At 37.6% G+C, this 19,905-nt stretch overlaps 1 protein-coding gene across 1 annotated transcript in view; it reads left to right on the forward strand.

The window, feature by feature from the left end:
• LOC112960565 (dynein heavy chain 5, axonemal-like) overlaps positions 1-19,905 on the forward strand; it is a 132,992-nt gene that overhangs the window by 27,137 nt on the left and 85,950 nt on the right. The window contains exons 18-23 of the mRNA XM_026054961.1: positions 4,533-4,720; positions 5,943-6,137; positions 13,674-13,808; positions 14,837-15,026; positions 17,432-17,649; positions 18,600-18,911. Coding sequence (XP_025910746.1) covers positions 4,533-4,720; positions 5,943-6,137; positions 13,674-13,808; positions 14,837-15,026; positions 17,432-17,649; positions 18,600-18,911 — 1,238 coding nt within the window. The remainder of the gene's footprint in view (positions 1-4,532; positions 4,721-5,942; positions 6,138-13,673; positions 13,809-14,836; positions 15,027-17,431; positions 17,650-18,599; positions 18,912-19,905) is intronic.

A 19,905-nucleotide genomic window follows, 5' to 3' on the forward strand; every position in this document is an offset into this window, starting at 1 on the left:
TAGGAGGGAGGAACAAAGCGTGTTTAGAGAAAGATTCTTTAATGGAAAAGAAGGATAGTTCTTCACAACTGTAGAAGTTCTTTCATGCAGAGTGATAGGAAAGTTCTCATGAAACATATTACATATTTTACTGTACACATTGAGAAATTCTTCAGAGTTTAACATATCTCTGGCCTTTCTCCTCCATCACCAGTGTTTCCACTCCCAAACTTTTCGCTTCATCTGGTACTCTGAGTCAGTTACCAGATATTATCAAATTGAGCAGTGAGGAGAAAAAGGGGTTGTGGAGGTGATGTTGTCATGCTTGCATCCATGTTTCCAGATTTTTCTCTTTAAGGACAGTAAGTTTGATCTTCAGAGAAGCGTTGGTACCCTTTAAAATATAATTTAAAGTTCATGTTGATTCAGAACTGAGGTTCTCTGTCTGTCTGTCTGTCTTGTTCCTCTGTGACTCCAGGCATTCACAGGAAAATGGTCTAGGCAAGACATCCAAAGCCTGTATTTTCACCTGTGATAGCTTTGATTTTGAAATTTGATCTGAAAAGTAGGTTCAGATGTAACTGACCATCCAGGCTGGACAGAAAGAACCCATGAAAGTACCCAAGTTTTCTGTCACTGATTATGTTAAGTTCAGTGTTAAAATTGCCCAGGAATGGCAAGTCAGGGATATTTCATCACTTTCACTTAAAAGTGTTGCTGAATACCTTTTAGGAAACCTTTCATCTGTTTTTGTCTGTAAACGAATATGAAAAGCGTGTTTGCTTTGACTCTATTTTCTATAGTCACTTGAGGCCCCTTTTTGTGATTTAATATTTAATGCAATATTTAATATAAGATTTGATATTTATCTTAATTCAGAAGGTGAATAAAAGAGTTCTGAGCTCTGTAAATTCTTTCAGGAACACTGACTACCTTGTAGCTTACTGTTTCTGAGCTGCACTTTGGCTAGCCAAAGTTCTGTTTTAGTGAAATTTGCTTTGTTTTATGATGTTGATATATTTGTACCCATGGATAAACTCTAAAGAGGGTCACTGAGATGGAAAGGGACATGGCAGATGCACATTTTTTAAGGCACTCTTGGTGGGGATATGCATAGGATAACTTAAATTCATTAGCTCATTGTGTGAGGACCAGGTTGTAAGCTATTTGTACTGATTTTGTCAGGGTTTTCACATTACTTAGACATAGGTAAAGATCTCTGTATCTCATTCTTTATTTTCTGCTGTTATTCTGTTTCTGCATTTGATTAACATACTACCGTCGTATTCTGTGCGTGAACAGAAATTAATGCACAGTATGACAATTAGAGCACAACAAAATTAAATTATCTCTAAGCTCTTGTGCAGTTGACAGTTTGCTTGCTGTGCCTCTTTTGTGTGTGTGTGTGTGTGTGTGTGTGTGTGTGTGGTTTACATGCCACTGGAAAGTAATTATTTTGGAAGAACTAAATTCACTCAAAGCTGTAGGATATTGGCCTTCCTTGAGAGTCAGGTTTCGCAATTCCACCCAGCAGGTGGCATTACAAAACAAGTGATTTTTGTTTTCTTTCCCCAAGGAAAAATTGTTTGGCTAGAACTGAATCTCACTATTCTATAGCAAGAGTAATTTTAAAAACGTTTAATTTACAGATTATAAGTGACAATATTATATGTAACAAAGTGTTTGTAAAAGAATGCCAGGTTTTAGGGCTTTTCCTTGTTCTRTTCTAAAGAGTAGATATTGCTGTTTAATAAAAAAAGTTGCAAAAATACTTTATTTTCAGAACAGATCCTAATAGTCATGTAATGTGCAACAAAGAGGGCCAAATGCCCAGGCACAAGTAGTGACAGCTAGTTCCATGGGTTCCAGTAATCATCAGACAAGGCAAAGCAACAAGCCAGGTCCAGGGTCTGTCTAGGAAGTCCAGTTAGGAATAGCAGTAGGCAGGGCTGGAGGTAAGACTACATGTAGGTCTGGGGTCTTGCAGGATGTCCAGTCAGCAAGTCAGGATAACATGAGATAGAAGGGACACAGGCCTACTTACGACATAGCTCTAGCAGGGACTAAAGGCCCTGGGCTGAGCTGAAATGGAGGTCCTGGACCCACAGGCAGGAAGTGGGTGAATGGCCCAGAGGAGGCTGGTCAGAGCCCTGACATTCTTCATAAAAAAGGGAAAACATCAGTAAAAGGGCTTACTGCCACACCACTGGAGTCAGAGAACATTTTTCAGTTGTTTTAATGACAGTAGGATCGAGTCTGTTATGCTTTAAATTTGGTACCTCTCTAGTAGTAAATTATTGCTTTATTATGACATTGTGGTGTTTGTAAATGTTCCATTGCTTTTAAGTTTCAGAATTAAGTACATGTGAGTTTTTATTGTCCTCAAATTCTCCTGATTCAGAGAATAAATTTTTATAATATGACAGATGTTAGTTATAAGCAGTTTAGGAAAAGATTATTGTACATATGGAATTGCACTGAATTTCATAGGAGAACCATAGTATTGCCCTGACTGGATCAAGTCTTAAGGAGCCAATTTTGGCCTTACTACCACTGGTGTTAATGTGGCATAACTCCACTAATTTTGTTGAAGAGTTCTTCCAAATTTACACAGGTAGCAAAGACCAATTAATATAACATTGTTAAAAGAAGTGGTTGATGGGCATGAAAAGAGGTAAAAATTGAATGTAAGAATTATTTCCATATTTTTTTTCTTTTTTTGCAACTATGAAAATTGACAGGTATTGATTTGGCTATGATAGTTGATCATGCACAATGTGAGAGGGGACAGAGGAGAAACATAAAACAGGCTCTCAAAGGGATATGGAGAAAGATGAGAGTTCCTAGAGGAACATTGCAAAGGGCAAGAGAAGATCAGACAGGGAACAGAAGAGGGAAGGAAAGAAGATTAATAGAGCAGAACACAAGAGAGCAAAGACAAGAGAAAGGAAAGCAGGAAGAGGGGAAAAAACAAAGGAGAGCGCAAAAAGGAGTGAGAAAAAATATCTATTAATAGTGTAGTTATTGATTTTGAGGACTTATTTATCCATAAGCTTAAATACTGTAAGGAATTAACATTACATATAAACCAGGTCTTTATTTATTTTACCTGTTCTATATGCATTGCCATGTAAAGGCTGAGGGGATTTGGGGAAGCTCTGGACGTTAAGTAGCTCAACATTGCAAAACGTAAATACCTTTTCTTGAACATGTACTTTATTTCTGTTTTACTTCATCTGTGCCATATGTAAAATCTTAATGTTTATTTTACTTGCATTCTGTGTTAAGAACCAATGGAAATAAATTCTTCGTTAATACGATAAAATAATTCCTGCAAAAGCCAGTGTTATCATAATTCTCATATTTGACTAATTATATGTGCTGTACCTATGATTTATAGGCCTCATATAATCTGCAACGACTTAGTTGGAATTCCATGATGGGGCCCTGTATTATTCATTAGTACAGTGCAACAGATAAGAAATGCTGTAGTAGGTTCACTTCAATTAAAATGGAATTTTGAAAAATGAAATTGAGCAGTAGGCCTAGTAAGACAGCTCCTGAAAGTTTTATGTGATATTACATTCTATTTATTTTATAGTATCTCTGCATTCTAGGGCTGTCTTCAAATGGCCTAAGTCAAACTGAACTCCACTAGGTCAGTGGGATGAATTAAGTACTTCTGAATTTTGTTTGTAGCACCTACTTAAGGTGCTGACCTTGCTGGATCCAGGCAATAGGAAATACTAGTGTGGGCTTTGAGAAGGGAGGAAATGGCATCATTCAGTGAAATTCCTGTGTAGATTTACTGGCCTTTAGCTCTTGTTGAATAGCAGGGGATTACACAGCTTTCTCACTGGAAACCTAGGAAATAGTTCCTTCTGCCACTGTAGACTATCCTATTTTAGTCCTGCTGATATAATACAGAAGAGGGAGGATTTGACCATCCCAAAAAACATTCATTTCATGAGGTTTATTGCTACTAATGTCTGTATAGAACTCTATGGCCTGCTCCAAAGGTAGCTGTAAATATGACATCAGATTCCTTTCCCTTGAAYAGCAGAATGCTATTTGATTTTTGACCTGCAAGTTAATTATTATAAAATGCTACTATGGTGCCTATTGCAAATGTAGTGATTTCTGAATATGATCCTATGCTTTTAGTTTCTGTAGGTTTCTCTCAAACTCATTTTTGACAATTTGACACACTGCATAGGTGAGTTTCTAGGCTGTGTGTGTGTTTACACTTCTAGATGCTGTATATAATATTGGGGAATGCCCTCTGTCATTGTTGATGGTTGCTGTAGAATGTAGGATTCTTTGCAAAGATGTTTTTATATCTTTTTTAATAGGGTTTTTTTTTCCTGGATATCACTAATGCACAGCAACCCAATTGATTCTGAATTTTTATTCCTTGTTATGCTGTGTTCATACCATTTGTTATTTCCATGTTACATTATATTGTATATAATGTGCTGTATTTTACATACAAATTCTTCTTGTTTGGCCTGATACACTGTGTTAACAGAATACTTTTGTTTTTCCTTTCTTAGGTTTAGCCCAGTCGGGTGCCTGGGGTTGCTTTGATGAGTTTAACCGCATTGAACTTCCAGTTTTATCAGTAGCTGCTCAGCAGATATATATTGTACTTCAGTGTAAGAAAAATAAGAAATCTCAGTTCATTTTCACTGATGGTGATGTTGTTGACATGGACAGAGAATTTGGCATATTTCTGACTATGGTATGTGTGTGTATGTGTGTGAATCATGGTGTCGTGGTGCAAAATCTTTCCCATTTCATTACCCATGGAAATATTCCTATTGAAATCATTGGTACTGTCTGTTAGAGAACAGTGAACAGAATTTGACCAATAATTTGGTCAAATAATAATGGTGATATTTTCTCTTGCCCTTATTTCTAGCAGGAACATAGGAATGATGAATGCAGTCATCATTAACTACAACATTTAAGATTTTTTTAGCTGAATACTTGCGAGGTTGAGACTAAAAACAACCATATCATATTTTTAGTCAAAGACTGTCAAAATAAAACAGATGTAGTTGRCCATTGCGAGGACTACAGTAATTTGTTTGGTCAGTACTTCCCAACCTGTGAAGAACATTTGACCACAATCCTTCTGTATGACAGAATGAAGGAGGCCATCCTCACTCTGGTTCACTGGCCTCCTGAAGATTTGTCTTTGGTGCCTGTGCACTACTTTTCTCAGTGCAGGAGGCAAAAAAGGAAAGTATAAGAATACCTTAAAACATCTTTGTGCCTCCCCTCTTTAGCTGTAGGCTCCACATACAAAACTAAAAAGTTGAAACATTTTTCTTTATGTTAAGATTGCCTATCTTTGAAAAGTTGTTAATGTTAGCATTTTAATTTGCAAAAAAGGACAGATTAACTAGGAGCAAAACAAGGCCTATGGAAAGGCAGTTTGGAAATAGTTGGAAGAGTTTAAGAAGTTATCAGTGCGTAGCCAGAGACTACTATCCTCACAGCTGAGCCATGCTGTAGTGAATATGTGAATGACTTAGACTTCCTCAGTGAAAGGTCAGATGGGTTAGTTTAAATTATATCAGTAATGGCTTCCACTGCCTACTGATTTTTGCACTGAAATGGACTGGGAAGACTCACAGTGGACAATATTCTTCTGCACTGGAACAGTATCAAGACCCTGAGGTACTAGCCTTTTAAAACAGCTCCAGTGAGATGTGTAAGGGCTGTCTGACTATGTCTCTGTTGTCTTGGGGATCTCCAAATACCATGTGTGGTATCACGTATTTCATGATCTGCAATATTTAGACAACTGAGGAATGTTGTGTAACTGTCACATATTATAGTTATCCTCTGTAATCTGGCATGTACTCCTGTGTTTACCAAATAATTATCAGAAAAAATAAACCTTCCTATCCTGCTGTCATTAAATAATAGTTTATTTTATATTTTGCATGTTTCAGAACCCAGGCTATCAAGGACGACAGGAACTTCCAGAAAATCTGAAGATTCAGTTTCGCACTGTTGCTATGATGGTGCCTGACCGTGGCATTATTATGCGAGTCAAGCTGGCAAGTGCTGGTTTCCGAGACAACCAAATCCTTAGTCGAAAATTCTATACACTCTACAAGCTCTGTGAAGAGCAATTATCTAAACAGGTAAAATAAATATTTGTCCAAGAGTAAGCTGCCACCGGAAGGGAATATAGAGAATCTACTTTTATAGGATTTCTAACTATTTTGATGCTCAGAAACCTAGTCTTTTTCGAGTTTTCAGTTCTAGCAACTGAGTCTGAAATTGTCATTTCATTTTTATTTTTTATGGAGAAATGGAGAAAATACAAGAAACACTCTGTAGAACTCTGCAGAGCTTTGTAGAGGCCAAATTTCCCATTCTCCTCACTTATAAAGACTAGACCTACTGGAGAGGCAGTGTAAGAATTATAAATAACTAAACARTGCCTGGAAGACACTATTTTGCTGAGTTCTATCAGAAATGTGCCGTTCTGTTTGGGTGGGGTATGTAAGTAGAAACAAAGGCTAAAGCAGCTTTTAAGAACAGAAGTAGTTGTTAACTTCTGAATGCCCTTCTCTGAGTGTCCACTAGTGGGCCTCAAACAGAAACTATATTAATGGTAGGGTAAGTAGCAGCTCAAACTGGGATCCTACTCCAGTTGGATCCTGATGAACTTAGAAATATTGACTACATTCTCCATTATGTTACTTCAGTTCAATACCATGTTTTTATTAGAGTCTTTGTTGGCTTTCATGTAGAAATCTTGGACTATACCAGAATAAGATGGTGGTAGGGTATCATGTCGCCCATGTTATTTCAGAGTTAAAACAAAAAATGTACAGATTTGGATTTTTTTCTTTTCTTTCTCCATAGCTCAGTAATTTCACTGTCTTGGTGTATATAACCAAACTGAATTTCAATTTTCATTTCTCTCAGGCTTCTTTTACTAAGAGAGTTTTGCTCACCAGCATTCTGTTGTAGATTAGCTTCTGAAGGGTCAAGTTTACTACTAGCTTCCATGTAATATTGCCCAGGGTGTCTCCATTAGCCTTCAAATTACATTTTAAGCAATCTGAATCCCCTTGTGTTGATCTAGCATCACTGGTGATACCTCGTCCACTTGTTGCTGTCCATCCTGCTCCTTCAGTCCTGTCATCTGCCTGTGTTTTGCAGTTACCAGGTTTTTGGGCTGCATTTGTTGGATCGTTTTCTGAGACTGGTCTCTGCAGTGAAACGTGTGGACATTGTTTAGGAACATTTGTGTATGCACACACTTTCACGAGTTAGCAACACAGTTTGTCTCTAGAGTATTGAATATGGATCTTTTTCTTTTCCCTCAGGCTTGGTCTCAGTATGATTTTGTGTTAAATTTTCTCATTGTCTCAATTGTTTGTGTGTGTCATTTTTGTCCTGGACATGATACTTTCCTTCACTGTGGCCAGAGTAATTTATACAGGCATCAGAAACTCTGCCATCTACCTGTGTAGTGCTGCTTTGCATGTTTTGTGTTGTTGCAGGTGCTGAAAGCATTACACAGACACTCCTAGTCAGTGTTTAAAAACAAAAAACAACCTAATTTATTATGATCTTTATGTAGGGTGCACTGGGTATGCACACAGGCACAGCCCTGAGACCCCACTACATCACAATTATAAACAAAGGACAAATTTGAATTTCGTCTTTGTATCTCCCTTATAACTTAAATTCCATAGTTCTTGCTCTACAAGTCGTGATGTCTCTGGGGCACAGTGTGCTATGTGTATTTATAATTTCCTCATGACCCTCTATCATTTCTTTAGCAGCCATCAGAGAAGACTGCCATGTTGATCTTTGTTCCTAGCAGTTTACTTCATGGGTCATGACTCTATGTCCTCTAAAATGAGCCAGGAGGCATAGCTTTCTGCAAACCCATTGTATTATGCTATTTTGTCCTTCTTGTGCCTCTCAGTATCCCTTTGGACTGTCCTGGTCTTGTGGAACTCCAGCTATGTAGGATCATAAAATCACAGAAGAGTTGAGTTTGAAAGGGACCTCTGGAGGTCATCTGGTCCTATAGCTGCACTCAAAGCAGGGTCAACTAGAGCAGGTCACTCAGCACCTTGTCCAGGCAGGTTTTCAGTATCTCCAAGGATGGAGACTCCACAAACTCTCTGGACAACCTATTCTAGTATCTGACTACATTCACAGTAAAAAAAAGATTTTCTGATGTTGAAGTGGAATTTCCTGGATTTCCATTTGTGCCCATTGCCTCTCATCCCATCACTAGGTACCACTGAGAAAAGTCTGGCTCTGTTTTCTTTACTCCCTCCCATCATGTATTTGAACACATTGATAAGATGCTCCCTGAATCTTCTCTTCTTGAGAACACCCTCAACCTCTCCTCATATGTCAGATGCTCCAGTCCCTTGGATTTGCTCCAGTATGCCCATGTCTGTCTTGTACTGGGAAGGTCAGACGTGGGCACATCACTCCAGATGTGGCCTCACCAATCCCGATTAGAGGAGAAGAAACACCTCCCTTGACCTGCTGGCATCACTCTTAATGCAGCCCAGGGTGGCTGCCTTTGCCACAAAGGCACGCTGCTGGCTCATGTTCTGCTTGCTGTCTATCAGAACCCACAGGGCATTTTCTGCAAGGCTGCTTTACAACTGATCAGCCCCCTGCCTGTAGGGGTGGGTGCCTGTGGTTCACACAGCACAACCTTCTGGTGTACCCAACCACTGTTTCTCGTTTTGTATCACCTGTAAACTTGTTGAGGGTGTATTCTGTCCCATTGTCCAGGTCATTAATGAAGATGTTAAATGCTACTGACCCCAGTGTCAGCCCCTGGCCTCCAGCTGGACTTGGTGCGACTGACCACAACCCTTTGAGCCTGGCCATTCAGACAGTTTTCCAGTCCACCTCACAGTTCACTTRCCTATTACATACTTCATCAGTTTGTCTAAGAGGATGTTATGGGAGATGGTGTCAAAATCTCCTGGATTGCTTGTGCCCAGCTGTGTTGCACTTCTAGCTGAGAGTGGAGTAGTTCAAGTCTCCCATGAGGACCAGGGCTTGCAAAGGTGAGGCTAATTCAAGTTGTCTGAAGAAAGCCTCATGATCAGGTGGTCTGTAGCAGATACCCACCACAATGTCACACATATTCGTCATCCCTCTAATCCTAACCTAAAAGCTCTCAACTGGCTCATCACTGGTCCCAAGGCAAAGCTCCATGTATTCCCACTCTCTTTCACATTAAAGGGCAGCTCTCCCTCCTTGCCTTCCCAACTTGTCCTTTCTAAAGAACCTGTATCAATCTATTGCTGCACTCCAGTCTTGTGAGGTATCCCACTGTGTGTCTCATTCCAATGAGATAGTAATCCTGCAGCTGCATACACAGCTCTAATTCCTCCTGTTTGTTCCCAATGCTGCATGTGTTAGTGAACAGGCCTTTCAGATTAGCACCCGCTTATGCTGATTTCCCAGGAAAAGAGTGAGAGAGCTTCTCCCATAATGCTGTCCTCTTGGCCCTTCTGTCTTTGCAGGCTTGCACTTGAGGTGGGCTCCTTTCCACCATATTTCGTCATTCTCGAGGTCTCTTTTGTTCATCTCAGCCTCCACCTTTTGCTTTTTGGTCAGGTCCACCACTTCCTCACTTGTCTGTGGGTTGTCATCTCCCTCCCCTGTCATTCCTAGTTAGTAGTAGTAGTAATGGGATATTTTGAAAGACTTGCTGAAGCTCCTTATGAAGTTTGTTGTAGGCTGGGGAGTAATATCTGATGTGATGTCATTATGTAATGAGTTAATCTGGTTAGGTATGGGAGACTCATGAACTGAAGGGGTGATATTTCTAATGTTCAGTGGAACACAAATTGTTTTTGTCTAGCTTGAGAATGCTTAGAACTATAAAGTACAGGCAAGCTTTCTTAGAGGCATATTAATCTCTCTTTCCCTGTGGGTCTTACTTATTTAATTATTTTTATCATAAATTTTTAGTTGGAAATAAGTACTGCTTGGTATCCAGGCAGTTGACTGGAAGGAACAAAGTTGCATAAAGAATCAGTGCAATATGCAATGGCCGAACAGTGCCTGTTTCAGCAAAGGCGACGTACATCAGTAGAAGAAAACAACAACAGAGTCATTCATCAGCTGAAGTTAACTCTCATAAAATCTACAAGGTTTTTGCCAAGAGGAAAACATGAATTCCTCCAGGCATTTTACACGAAACAGTTGCAGACTCTGTAGAAACAGGAACGCTGATTCACAGATAGCCAAAGGCTGTCTGTGCCAGGACTTCCTTTTCTTCTTATGTTTGTGTAGCAACTAACACCATGGGGCCTGGCCCATGCCCGGGGAGGGTGCACATCATTTTAATTGAAATGGTGCTACCACTGTCCATTTTACAGCAGTGAATTTGAGGGAGAGAAGATGGCAGTGATTTGTTTCCAAAGTCTGTTGGAAAGGCAGGGACTGAACATGGAGAGCTCAAGCCTGAATCTAACACCCTCATTGCAGTGATTGGTGTTGAGTTGGGTGACTGTCATATCTTTCAGTTGTGAAAAACATCTGAAAGTAAAAGAAGAGTCCTTAGCAAATATAGGAAGCCGAAGATGCCCACGAACCTGTGAAGCATGGTGAAACCTGTGAAACCTCTGACAGTACCAAAAGCCAAATTATTTGCCTTTTAATGTTGTAGGACTTCTAGCCAAGGTTCCATACTACCTCCTCCCATAGCTTCACTCAGACTGGGGAAAAGCATATCCTTTCCCTGCATCAACAAAGTATGCTCCTACTGTTGAGACTTTCATTTGTGTTTTTTTCAGTCTTCCTTAAAAAGCATCAGCTATGCCACTGTGCAGTCCATTTTCCCTAAGTGCAATCTATTGCCTACTGTTACAAAATACTGCAAAGAAGCAGGTCATGGTCCAGATTTGCTAGTAAGTTCTAGCTGTTTTGTTTTAGCCATTCCTGAAATGCAAAGCAGTTGAAAAACTAGCAGACTGATTAAGGTAAATAAACGATGTCTGCTTTGAACCACCAGGCATGCAGATCATTTGAAATGCACCAGAAAACCTGGCTTTAAGCTTGTTTTTATTTATTTTAATTTTTCTAATAAGTATGACAGTATTTCTTCAAATTTACCAAAGTTTTTCTGTAGAAATTGTCATTTCTATAGAATCATAGACTTATGCAGGTTGGAAGGGAGTTACAGAAGTCATCTTGCTCAGCACAGGTCCATTTAGAGTAGGTTGCTAAGGAACTTGTCCTTGTTGAGTTTTGAATATCTCCAGTGATGGAGATTCCACAGCCTCTCCGGGCATCTTTTCCTGTGTTTGACCATAGTGAAGAATTTTTTACTTACATCCAACTGCAATTTCCCCTGTTGCAAATTTTGACCATTGCCTTTGTCCCATCACTTGGTGGTCATCTGCTGGACTCACTCCGGTATGTCAGTGATGGTCACCTAGCATGGAGAGTAACAGAAATATCAGCCTTTGTCATGATTCTGGACTCTTCACTAGGACAAATTTACAAAATTTACAAATGTACAAAATGATAGCAGCCTTCATCATCAAGATGTAATCTTCTTTCCAAAATTCACAAGAAGTTATTAATCTTTTTGTCTTAATGTTGCCATCTGCAAATGAGTTTTTTTGCCAGTATCTGGCTGAACATTCATATCTGATTATGTCAAGTGTTAACAACTTGGCACCTGCTGAAATCATAGAAAATGAGGCTAGAAGGAACCCTCAAAGGTTGTCCATTTACCTGTCTGGAGGAAAAATCAATCATGACTAAATCATTTGGTACTAATATATGTGACTCTCCTTAAAATTTTCCATTGGCATATATCCTGCAGCTTCCCCAGGCAGTCTGTTCCAAAGTCTCATTTTTCTCATGGTCACAAAGTTTTCTCTAAAGTCTAACCTGAATCTTCCCTCTGGTAGTTAAGTCCATTACTTCTTTTCCTTTCTGTTCACCCTGCTTTCCTCTTTGCAGCAGCTGTTTGTGTTTCAAAGACTTTAATCATAACTCATAACTCATCCTATATATTCAGTTGTCTTTCCTCTCAGCAGATTTTGTTTACTTTTTCCTGATATATCATGTTTTCTAGTTAGCCAGTCACTTCTATTTCTCTTTTCTAGATTCTTTTCAGGAGGGTTCTTCTTTATTCAAGTGTGGAATCCAACTGTAGGGCATAGCACAGAAGTGCCACCTGCAAAGGAAGGATCTTTTCAACTGTTCTAAAAAGGACAGTCCTATTTGTACTGCCCAGTGTAATTGTAGATATATGTCCCTGGAGAGTTAGTTTCAGTTGTGGTTCCAGTCCAGTGCCACATATTTTTCTGCAGAGCTTTCTGCAGCTCACTTGTTTGTCAACTAGTTGTTCCCTGCCTTTATTTGTGCAGTTAATTATTTCCATCTATGTATAGTATTTGGCACTTGTCTTTGTTACATGCATCTTACATGGATTGTTCATTGAATTTCTCTCTGTCATTTTAAACTCTAGTTGTGCCTTCCACCTTTCACCAGTGTGGTATCATCTGCTAGCCTAATCAATATGCTATTTATTACTCAAAATTTTGACGAGTGCTCAATATATCATTCCAGTTTTAGTGATGCCAGTGTGTATCCATCATTAGAAATAGTTTTATGTAGATTATGAGATAGCTTGTTTGTGAGAATGTTTTGTGAGATAGCATAAGAAATATTTATGCCCTGGGTCTCAAAAACATTTCAGATCAATCTGAGGAAGAGAGGAAGTAGATACTATCCTAATGAATGAATCTCTTTATTATTTCCGTCCTTGTATGTTTTTATTGCTTAGGCTTTCCCAGCAACCAGGAGCAGTGGAGACTTTGTAATGTAAAACTTTTTCCCTGGTAGTTCTTCTAGGATTTGCATCAAAAGGCATAGAGGAAGAGAATACACATTATAGAAAATTTGCTTGTATTTTTGAATCTGTGTTAACTGAAGGCAGAATTGTATGTGTAGGTAAAAGTGCTAGAATTAATTGAATATGTCTATATGGCTCTGCAAATAGGAAGCTGTGCCCATAGGGGAAGGGGGGCTATTCAGACTCTAACCCTTCCCTGCCAAAACCCATAGGTGGGTAGATTCATGTCTAGGATGCACATTGCTTTTGAAAGTAATTCCTTCATGTCTGAATGCAGCTGGTATGGAACTGTCCACTAAGTACAGGATAGTCTAGGCTTACATATAACAAAGTGTTGTCATCAGTGTAATTTCAGTATGGTTCTTCATATCAGCAAGAGATTGGCTCTCTTAATCATGGCTCTGAATACCATATATTAATATAACAACTGTACTTGTGTGGACAGGAAACAAAGGATAGTCTGAAGATGTGTGATTTGCTGTTTGTGCCACCCTATCTGGCAAATCATGAATTTAGCAAAATGATAGAAGAAGCAACTCTGTTGCAGATGACTTTAAAAGTGGTAGTCTGCAACCAAATGTGAGATCTGACAAACACGGACATACAACACTGGAAAATATTTTCAGGATCAGAGAGCAACAGAACTGGAACTCCAGCCGAAAGGATGAAGAGCTGTGAAATTCATCACATTTAAAAGTTCAATAGCCTAGTTATTTCTTTAATTAATGTAGTTTTCAGCCCTCACTTGATTTTAAAGTGGTTAATCTTTGTGGTATCAATTGTTTTTATGCATTGTTTCAAGGTTCACTATGACTTTGGGCTAAGAAATATCCTGTCTGTTTTAAGAACGCTTGGAGCAGTGAAAAGATCTAATCCCAAAGAGCCAGAGAAAACGGTAGTGATGAGAGTTCTGCGGGACATGAACCTCTCCAAACTGGTATTGTAACCAGTGACTTTCACAGAAAGAGTACTTTTGTGTTTTTAGGTGTATTTGTTATGCACTTTGAAAAGCTCTTTTTCTCCAGCAATAGGATACATTATTTTGCAGTTTTTCATATGGTTTTTCAGTGAGTATCATAGTACATTTATGGTGTGAGCTCTATATTTGTTTTTTAAAGAGAGAAAAACACATCATAAACCTCAGCTGAAGATCCCATCAGATCCTAGAGGAAAATCTAAAATGGTCCTCTAGTTGCCTTTTATTTTTTCTTCTTTCTATCCCATCTAAAGAGAGAAAGGGAGAATATATTGTATTAATGTCATTTAAGATCCTTCTTAATCCATATTTTCGATTTCTACATTTCTTGGCACTCTTGCCTTTTGAGAACATCATAAGAATTGCAATGAATGAGCTGATTTAAAGCAGTTAATGCATACTTGTATAGTCTAATGTCTTTCAATATTATTATTTAAAGCTTTCATTTTCTATTGCTCTAATAAAAAGGGTACAGCTTATTTAGACTCTGTGTATGTACATTGGGAGCCAGTTTTGTGATGGAAGCAATTACTGTGTTTCGGATTTTAATCTATTCAGCCTGTTTGTGCATGATTTCTAGCATATAACCATGCTTTAACGATTTATAGAAGGAAAAAAAAATCATAAAAAATCCAAGGAAAAATAAGATTTGAATAAATCTTGCTGGCTTGTATAGCAAATGGAGAAATGTGTGTATATGTGTGTGTATATGTGTTTGTGTGTGTGTGTATGCATATATATGTATATAAAAAACTATATTAAAATTTTATAAGCTTTTAAGTATTTAATTTAGAAATTACTCCTTGTGATTACATTGTTTGAAATTCCCTTAATAAAATTAATCACTTGACTCATGATTACAGTATTTGCTTTGAAATGATAGTTTTCTACTGCCATCTTTAAATGGCATATTCTTGAAGATTGTTTACAGTTGTGATAATAATTTCAATGAATAAATAATGTATTTTCCCCCTACTTTTTTATGACAGGTGGATGAAGATGAACCTTTATTTATGAGTCTCATTAATGACCTATTCCCTGGAATTACTCTGGATAAAACTGGCTATCCTGAACTACTGTCAGCCATTCAGACAGAGGCAGAGAAAGCAGGGCTTATTTGTCATCCACCATGGATTCTGAAACTCATTCAGCTGTATGAAACTCAACAAGTCCGACATGGTTAGCATGCTAGATGAGGTTTTGAGACTGCATAAAAGCTATAGTCTTTTACCTTTATCTGCTACAGAGTGCATTTTTTCATGAAAAATGTATCTTGAAACTGAGCAGATGTCATTTTTAAAGCCTGTGTGGATATTTTGAGAGGAAACTGTTATGACTTCTTTTTTTTTTCTTTTTTTGCAATACACACAATAGTGAAATTTTAGCTTTGCTGTATTACATTTTTATGAGAAAACAAGCGTGGCCTTCAGAGTGATTTAAATTTCTATGGAACAAGTTAAAATAGAGAGTATACATTCAAATTCAGTAACAGCTGATTTTGTTCAATGTTCTGAAGACAGCTGTTGCCTTCAGACAGAGTTCAGTCATGAAGCTCATGTTATTGTGAGACTGATGATGAGATTATTATAAGTAATAACCTCTCAAATCTTTACCATGGTAGATTCTACCAAGTGTGCATTGTAATTCCAAGTATTGTTCTTTGTGCTCAATTCTGACCATTTCAGCTGAGGAGAAATAAAATAATTTTTTATAGGCCAAAAAAGGCTAATGAATAAAGTTGACCCTGTCCTAGGAAGGGTAAGAAAGACAGTAATACAACTAGATTTAAAATTGATAGCTGAGTTAAAAAAAGGGCTCTGAAATATACCCCCCAACCCCCAAGCCTCCAACAACCAAGGATTTTTTTAGTATCGGAAGGAAAAAAATAAAGGAAATTTAACTAAAAAAGCTGAGCTTTTTGAAGAAGCCATGTTTTTTATTCTCTCTCGTAATAATAATTAGAGACTAGTAAGCTTAAACTAATGGAACAAATAAAAGGAAATATTCATTAACACAGCAGTATGAGAGCTTATTTCCTCAAAGGTTTAGTTCAGTTTATTGGTGAGACCAAAGAACTGGATAATGGTGTGTTGAGTTAATAATTTACATCCAGATTGCTGGGTTCAGTGTCCCATATCAAATTACAGCAATACAGGAACCATGAAAGTTTTAATGTTTTCAGTCCTGATTAAATATGCCTCTCCTTAGAAGAAACTGGTTTGTGGAGACACCACAGATCACGGTTCTCAGCAGATCTCCAGAATCCACTCTGTGTCCTTCTGTTTAGATGCCTCTTCTCTCCACTCATCTCTGCTACTCCCTTTGGTAGTGCAACTCAAATTGGCCTAACATTTGGTTGCCCAGGGCCTTTCTATGATGCATCTTATTGCATGGAGCGGAAAAGGTCTCTGTTTTCCTGACTTCCATTTGTCCTACTCATGGATCCTTGGATTTATGGAGAGGTTACTGTGGGATTTCAAGGAATGAGGATTAGAAAAGAGAATCTTTCTTGATTGGAAAAGAGTCAGTATGTGCATACACATGTGTGTATGTGTGTAGGGATTTAGTGCCTGGATTCTGGAAATACATTTTGCATAATGGCTTTCATCCAAATGCTGTTGAAATGAGCAGAAAGGACCATTTCACTAACATCGGTGGGCTTGGATTAGATTTTCCGTATCTAACATATGGCATAAGCAAGTGGATGTCTGAGAGCTCAAAATGGTTTTGGGAACATTCAACTCCCTTTAGTTTACAGCAAACATCGGACAATCTGTATTTTACTGGATTAGCATTGTAACCTTGATTTGCGAGGGTATGGTCGGTAACTTTGTGGATGAGGTTTTCAAAGATGGCTAAGCACCATGTTGTCCAGGTACCACTAGGGTTAATAGGAATTAGTTATCTACCTCCCTTTGATGACTTTAGAAGTCTTAGTTTGAATGTCCCATCTGCTTTTGGGCAGGCTCTGGGCCTCTTGCATAGCTGATTTAGTAAAATATAACTAAATAGGATCAACTATAGACTCAATTTATTGTTGAAGACGTGGTTTCTTTTCCTTAGGCAATACGCTTATAAACTGATGAAATTAAAAGTATGGTTGCTGCTAAATTTTTTTATAAAAGAAAAATGTATTAAAATGTCAGCATAATGAATGCAGGTACATATTTTTGTTACTTTTGCTTCAGAAAGATATGCTAGATTTTTTGTATCATTGGAAACAACTGTTTGTTGTTAAATACATTYAGAAATTATTGTTTTTGTTTACCACTAGTCAAGTCATTGTCATCACACATGAACATCAAAAGGTAGCTATGTTTTCCAATTAGAAGAAGGCACAGAACTGCCTGAGGGAGTATACAGACCCACATTGGCTTGCCTGCCAGAATAAAGCAGACATTTATAGAGGCCTTTTAATAATATTTTTAAAATTTCGTTTCAGTCAACAGTGAGTAAGTGGAGTGAGAAACATCTTTTTATGTTTGGTTTTGATTAAAAAAAACAGGATGAGTGATGCAAAGTATCATTAAATGGTAGCATGACATTTTGATATTTTATTTTAAACCAGTTTGTATTGTCTTAAGGTATGATGACTCTAGGTCCAACTGGCGCAGGAAAGACAAAATGCATTCATATTTTGATGAAAGCAATGACAGATTGTGGTGCCCCTCATAAAGAGATGAGAATGAACCCCAAGGCAATCACAGCTTCCCAGATGTTTGGTACCCTCGATGTTGCTACAAATGACTGGACAGATGGCGTTTTCTCTACTTTATGGAGAAAAACTTTAAAATCAAAGAAGGTAATGGATATTGTATCATGCTGGTCAATAAGAACATTTTAATACTATTTCCATAAAATCTTATTACCTGAGTAATTTATGTGAAATGTCTTCAGTTATGAAATCAAATTGGAGTATTTCATTTTGCTTTGTTTGAGTGGCTTAATGTACCCAAGAGTCTGAATTATGTGTACATGACAGAGAGCACAGAGGTTTCGCAAGCACAGGCACCTGAGTTTTCAGGATTGAGTCAGAAAAGGTTTCAAGAGTTTTACTTCCTTCTGTAAGCAGGTAGTCCTACCGTTCAACCACAAAAGCAGCAATTGTTAATGTTTTAATAGGAAGACAGGAAAGATAAATTCTTCTTCTCTGGTTTTATGTCATTGCCGTTCCATATCAGTAATTGTTATCAGAAGACTTTAAGAGGCTCTGTTAGGAGATCAGTATGAGCATTTCCTAATTCTCCTGTCAGACCTACAGATGGTGTTTCACTGAGTCATAATTACACTCAAATGTTATGAAGCTTGCACTGTGTTTCATTCAGCTCTCACTTAGAAAATGAGAAACCTCAGATGAAATATTTAGGTAATATTCTGCAAGGACTGTGTGCCTGTGTTTGTGACTGTATTTAATAGGAAATGTTTTCATTCACCTTGATGCAGAAGAAAGTGATAACTCTGTGCTTAGAACAGTTCAAATTAATTTTTGTCACTATTCTTTGATATACTTTTTGGTATGATACAGGATAGCAAAAGAAGGATTAAATTCACTGGTCAAATTAAAAAGACTACAATTGTTGCTGAGCCAATCAGCATCAAATTATGACTTGGTATTTATATCCAAGAACATGTCCTCTGAGGTGTTAAGTAAATCTGTATTTTTGATCAATGTACTTAAATTTGCATGTGTGTGTGTATGTATATATATGTATGTGTATATATGTATGTATATATATATGTATTTTTTTTTAGGGTGAACATGTTTGGATAGTTTTGGATGGACCTGTCGATGCAATATGGATTGAAAATCTGAACTCTGTTCTGGATGATAATAAGACCCTTACTTTGGCTAATGGAGATCGTATTCCAATGTCCCCCACCTGCAAAATTATTTTTGAACCTCACACCATTGACAATGCTTCTCCTGCAACAGTTTCTCGTAATGGGATGGTCTTCATGAGCTCTTCGGTGTTAGATTGGAGGCCTATTTTAAGGGCTTGGCTGCAAACATTACCTGTTACATACTCTAATGTCTTATGGAATTGCTTTAATACTGTATTTCAGGTACTTAGATCAACTATTTCAGAAAAAAAATGCATTCCTTATTTATTTAACATAGCATTGTTTCCTCCTAATTGCTATTTCAGTTATTTATTTCCATTTGTTTACTTAATAAAATAGAAAATGAAAGTGAACGATTTAAGAAAAAAAGAGAAAATGATCATTAGTGAATTAATGAAACTATATCAGGTGAATAATTTGGATGATAGGATGACTTTTTGTTTTGTTTGTATAGGTTAGTTGGCAGTGAAATCTATAATTATTTTATTTTGGCAAAACATACCTATTCCCTTTGGCTGTAATTGTTATTGCAATTTTAATTCTTGTTAGGATATACAAAGGGAGTAAACTTGCTTGTTTGTTTTAAATGTAAAGAAGTAAATTAGGAAAAAATGTTAGATTCACTCTTGTTGAATCTTTATTAATTTCAGCTGCAACAGGAATGCGTTTGGTCAATTATTTATTTCTAAAAGACATGCCGTAGTTCAAATTAATTCAGGACAGTTCTGTGCTGGGTGGTGTTGAGAAGCATGACATAGGTGATTATAGTGGTGCCTTCTGATTTTATTATCTGTTCCAAAGGATCATGCACTTTAGGAAAAGACTTCTATGCTTCAGATTTTTGAGATGGCATCTCCTTGATACATTACCTGACTAAATTGTATTCAATCAAAGGCCCAGAAGGAGAATTCAGAACATTTTTTCCCTCCATCTGGCCATAGCAGACTGAATCAATAAAAAGGTTTCATTAATACTATGGACAGTTGGACACAGTAGTGCTATATGAGCATAATCGCAGTAACATACCTTCTTCAATTACACTGAAATTCTTTGTTTTTCCCTGGAAATTTTTGTGGCAATAATGATTACTTTGTAGTCTTCCATTTTGGAATCTACTTCTGATTTCCACACTTAGCATCTGTGGAACAAATAGAACTTCTTTATATTCCTTCCTTTCCCATTGACTATCCTGCCCGTTTTCATGTTTAATTTGTGT

The sequence above is a fragment of the Apteryx rowi genome, unplaced genomic scaffold, assembly GCF_003343035.1.
Source record: "Apteryx rowi isolate R43461 unplaced genomic scaffold, aptRow1 scaffold_977, whole genome shotgun sequence".
NCBI lineage: Eukaryota > Metazoa > Chordata > Aves > Apterygiformes > Apterygidae > Apteryx > Apteryx rowi.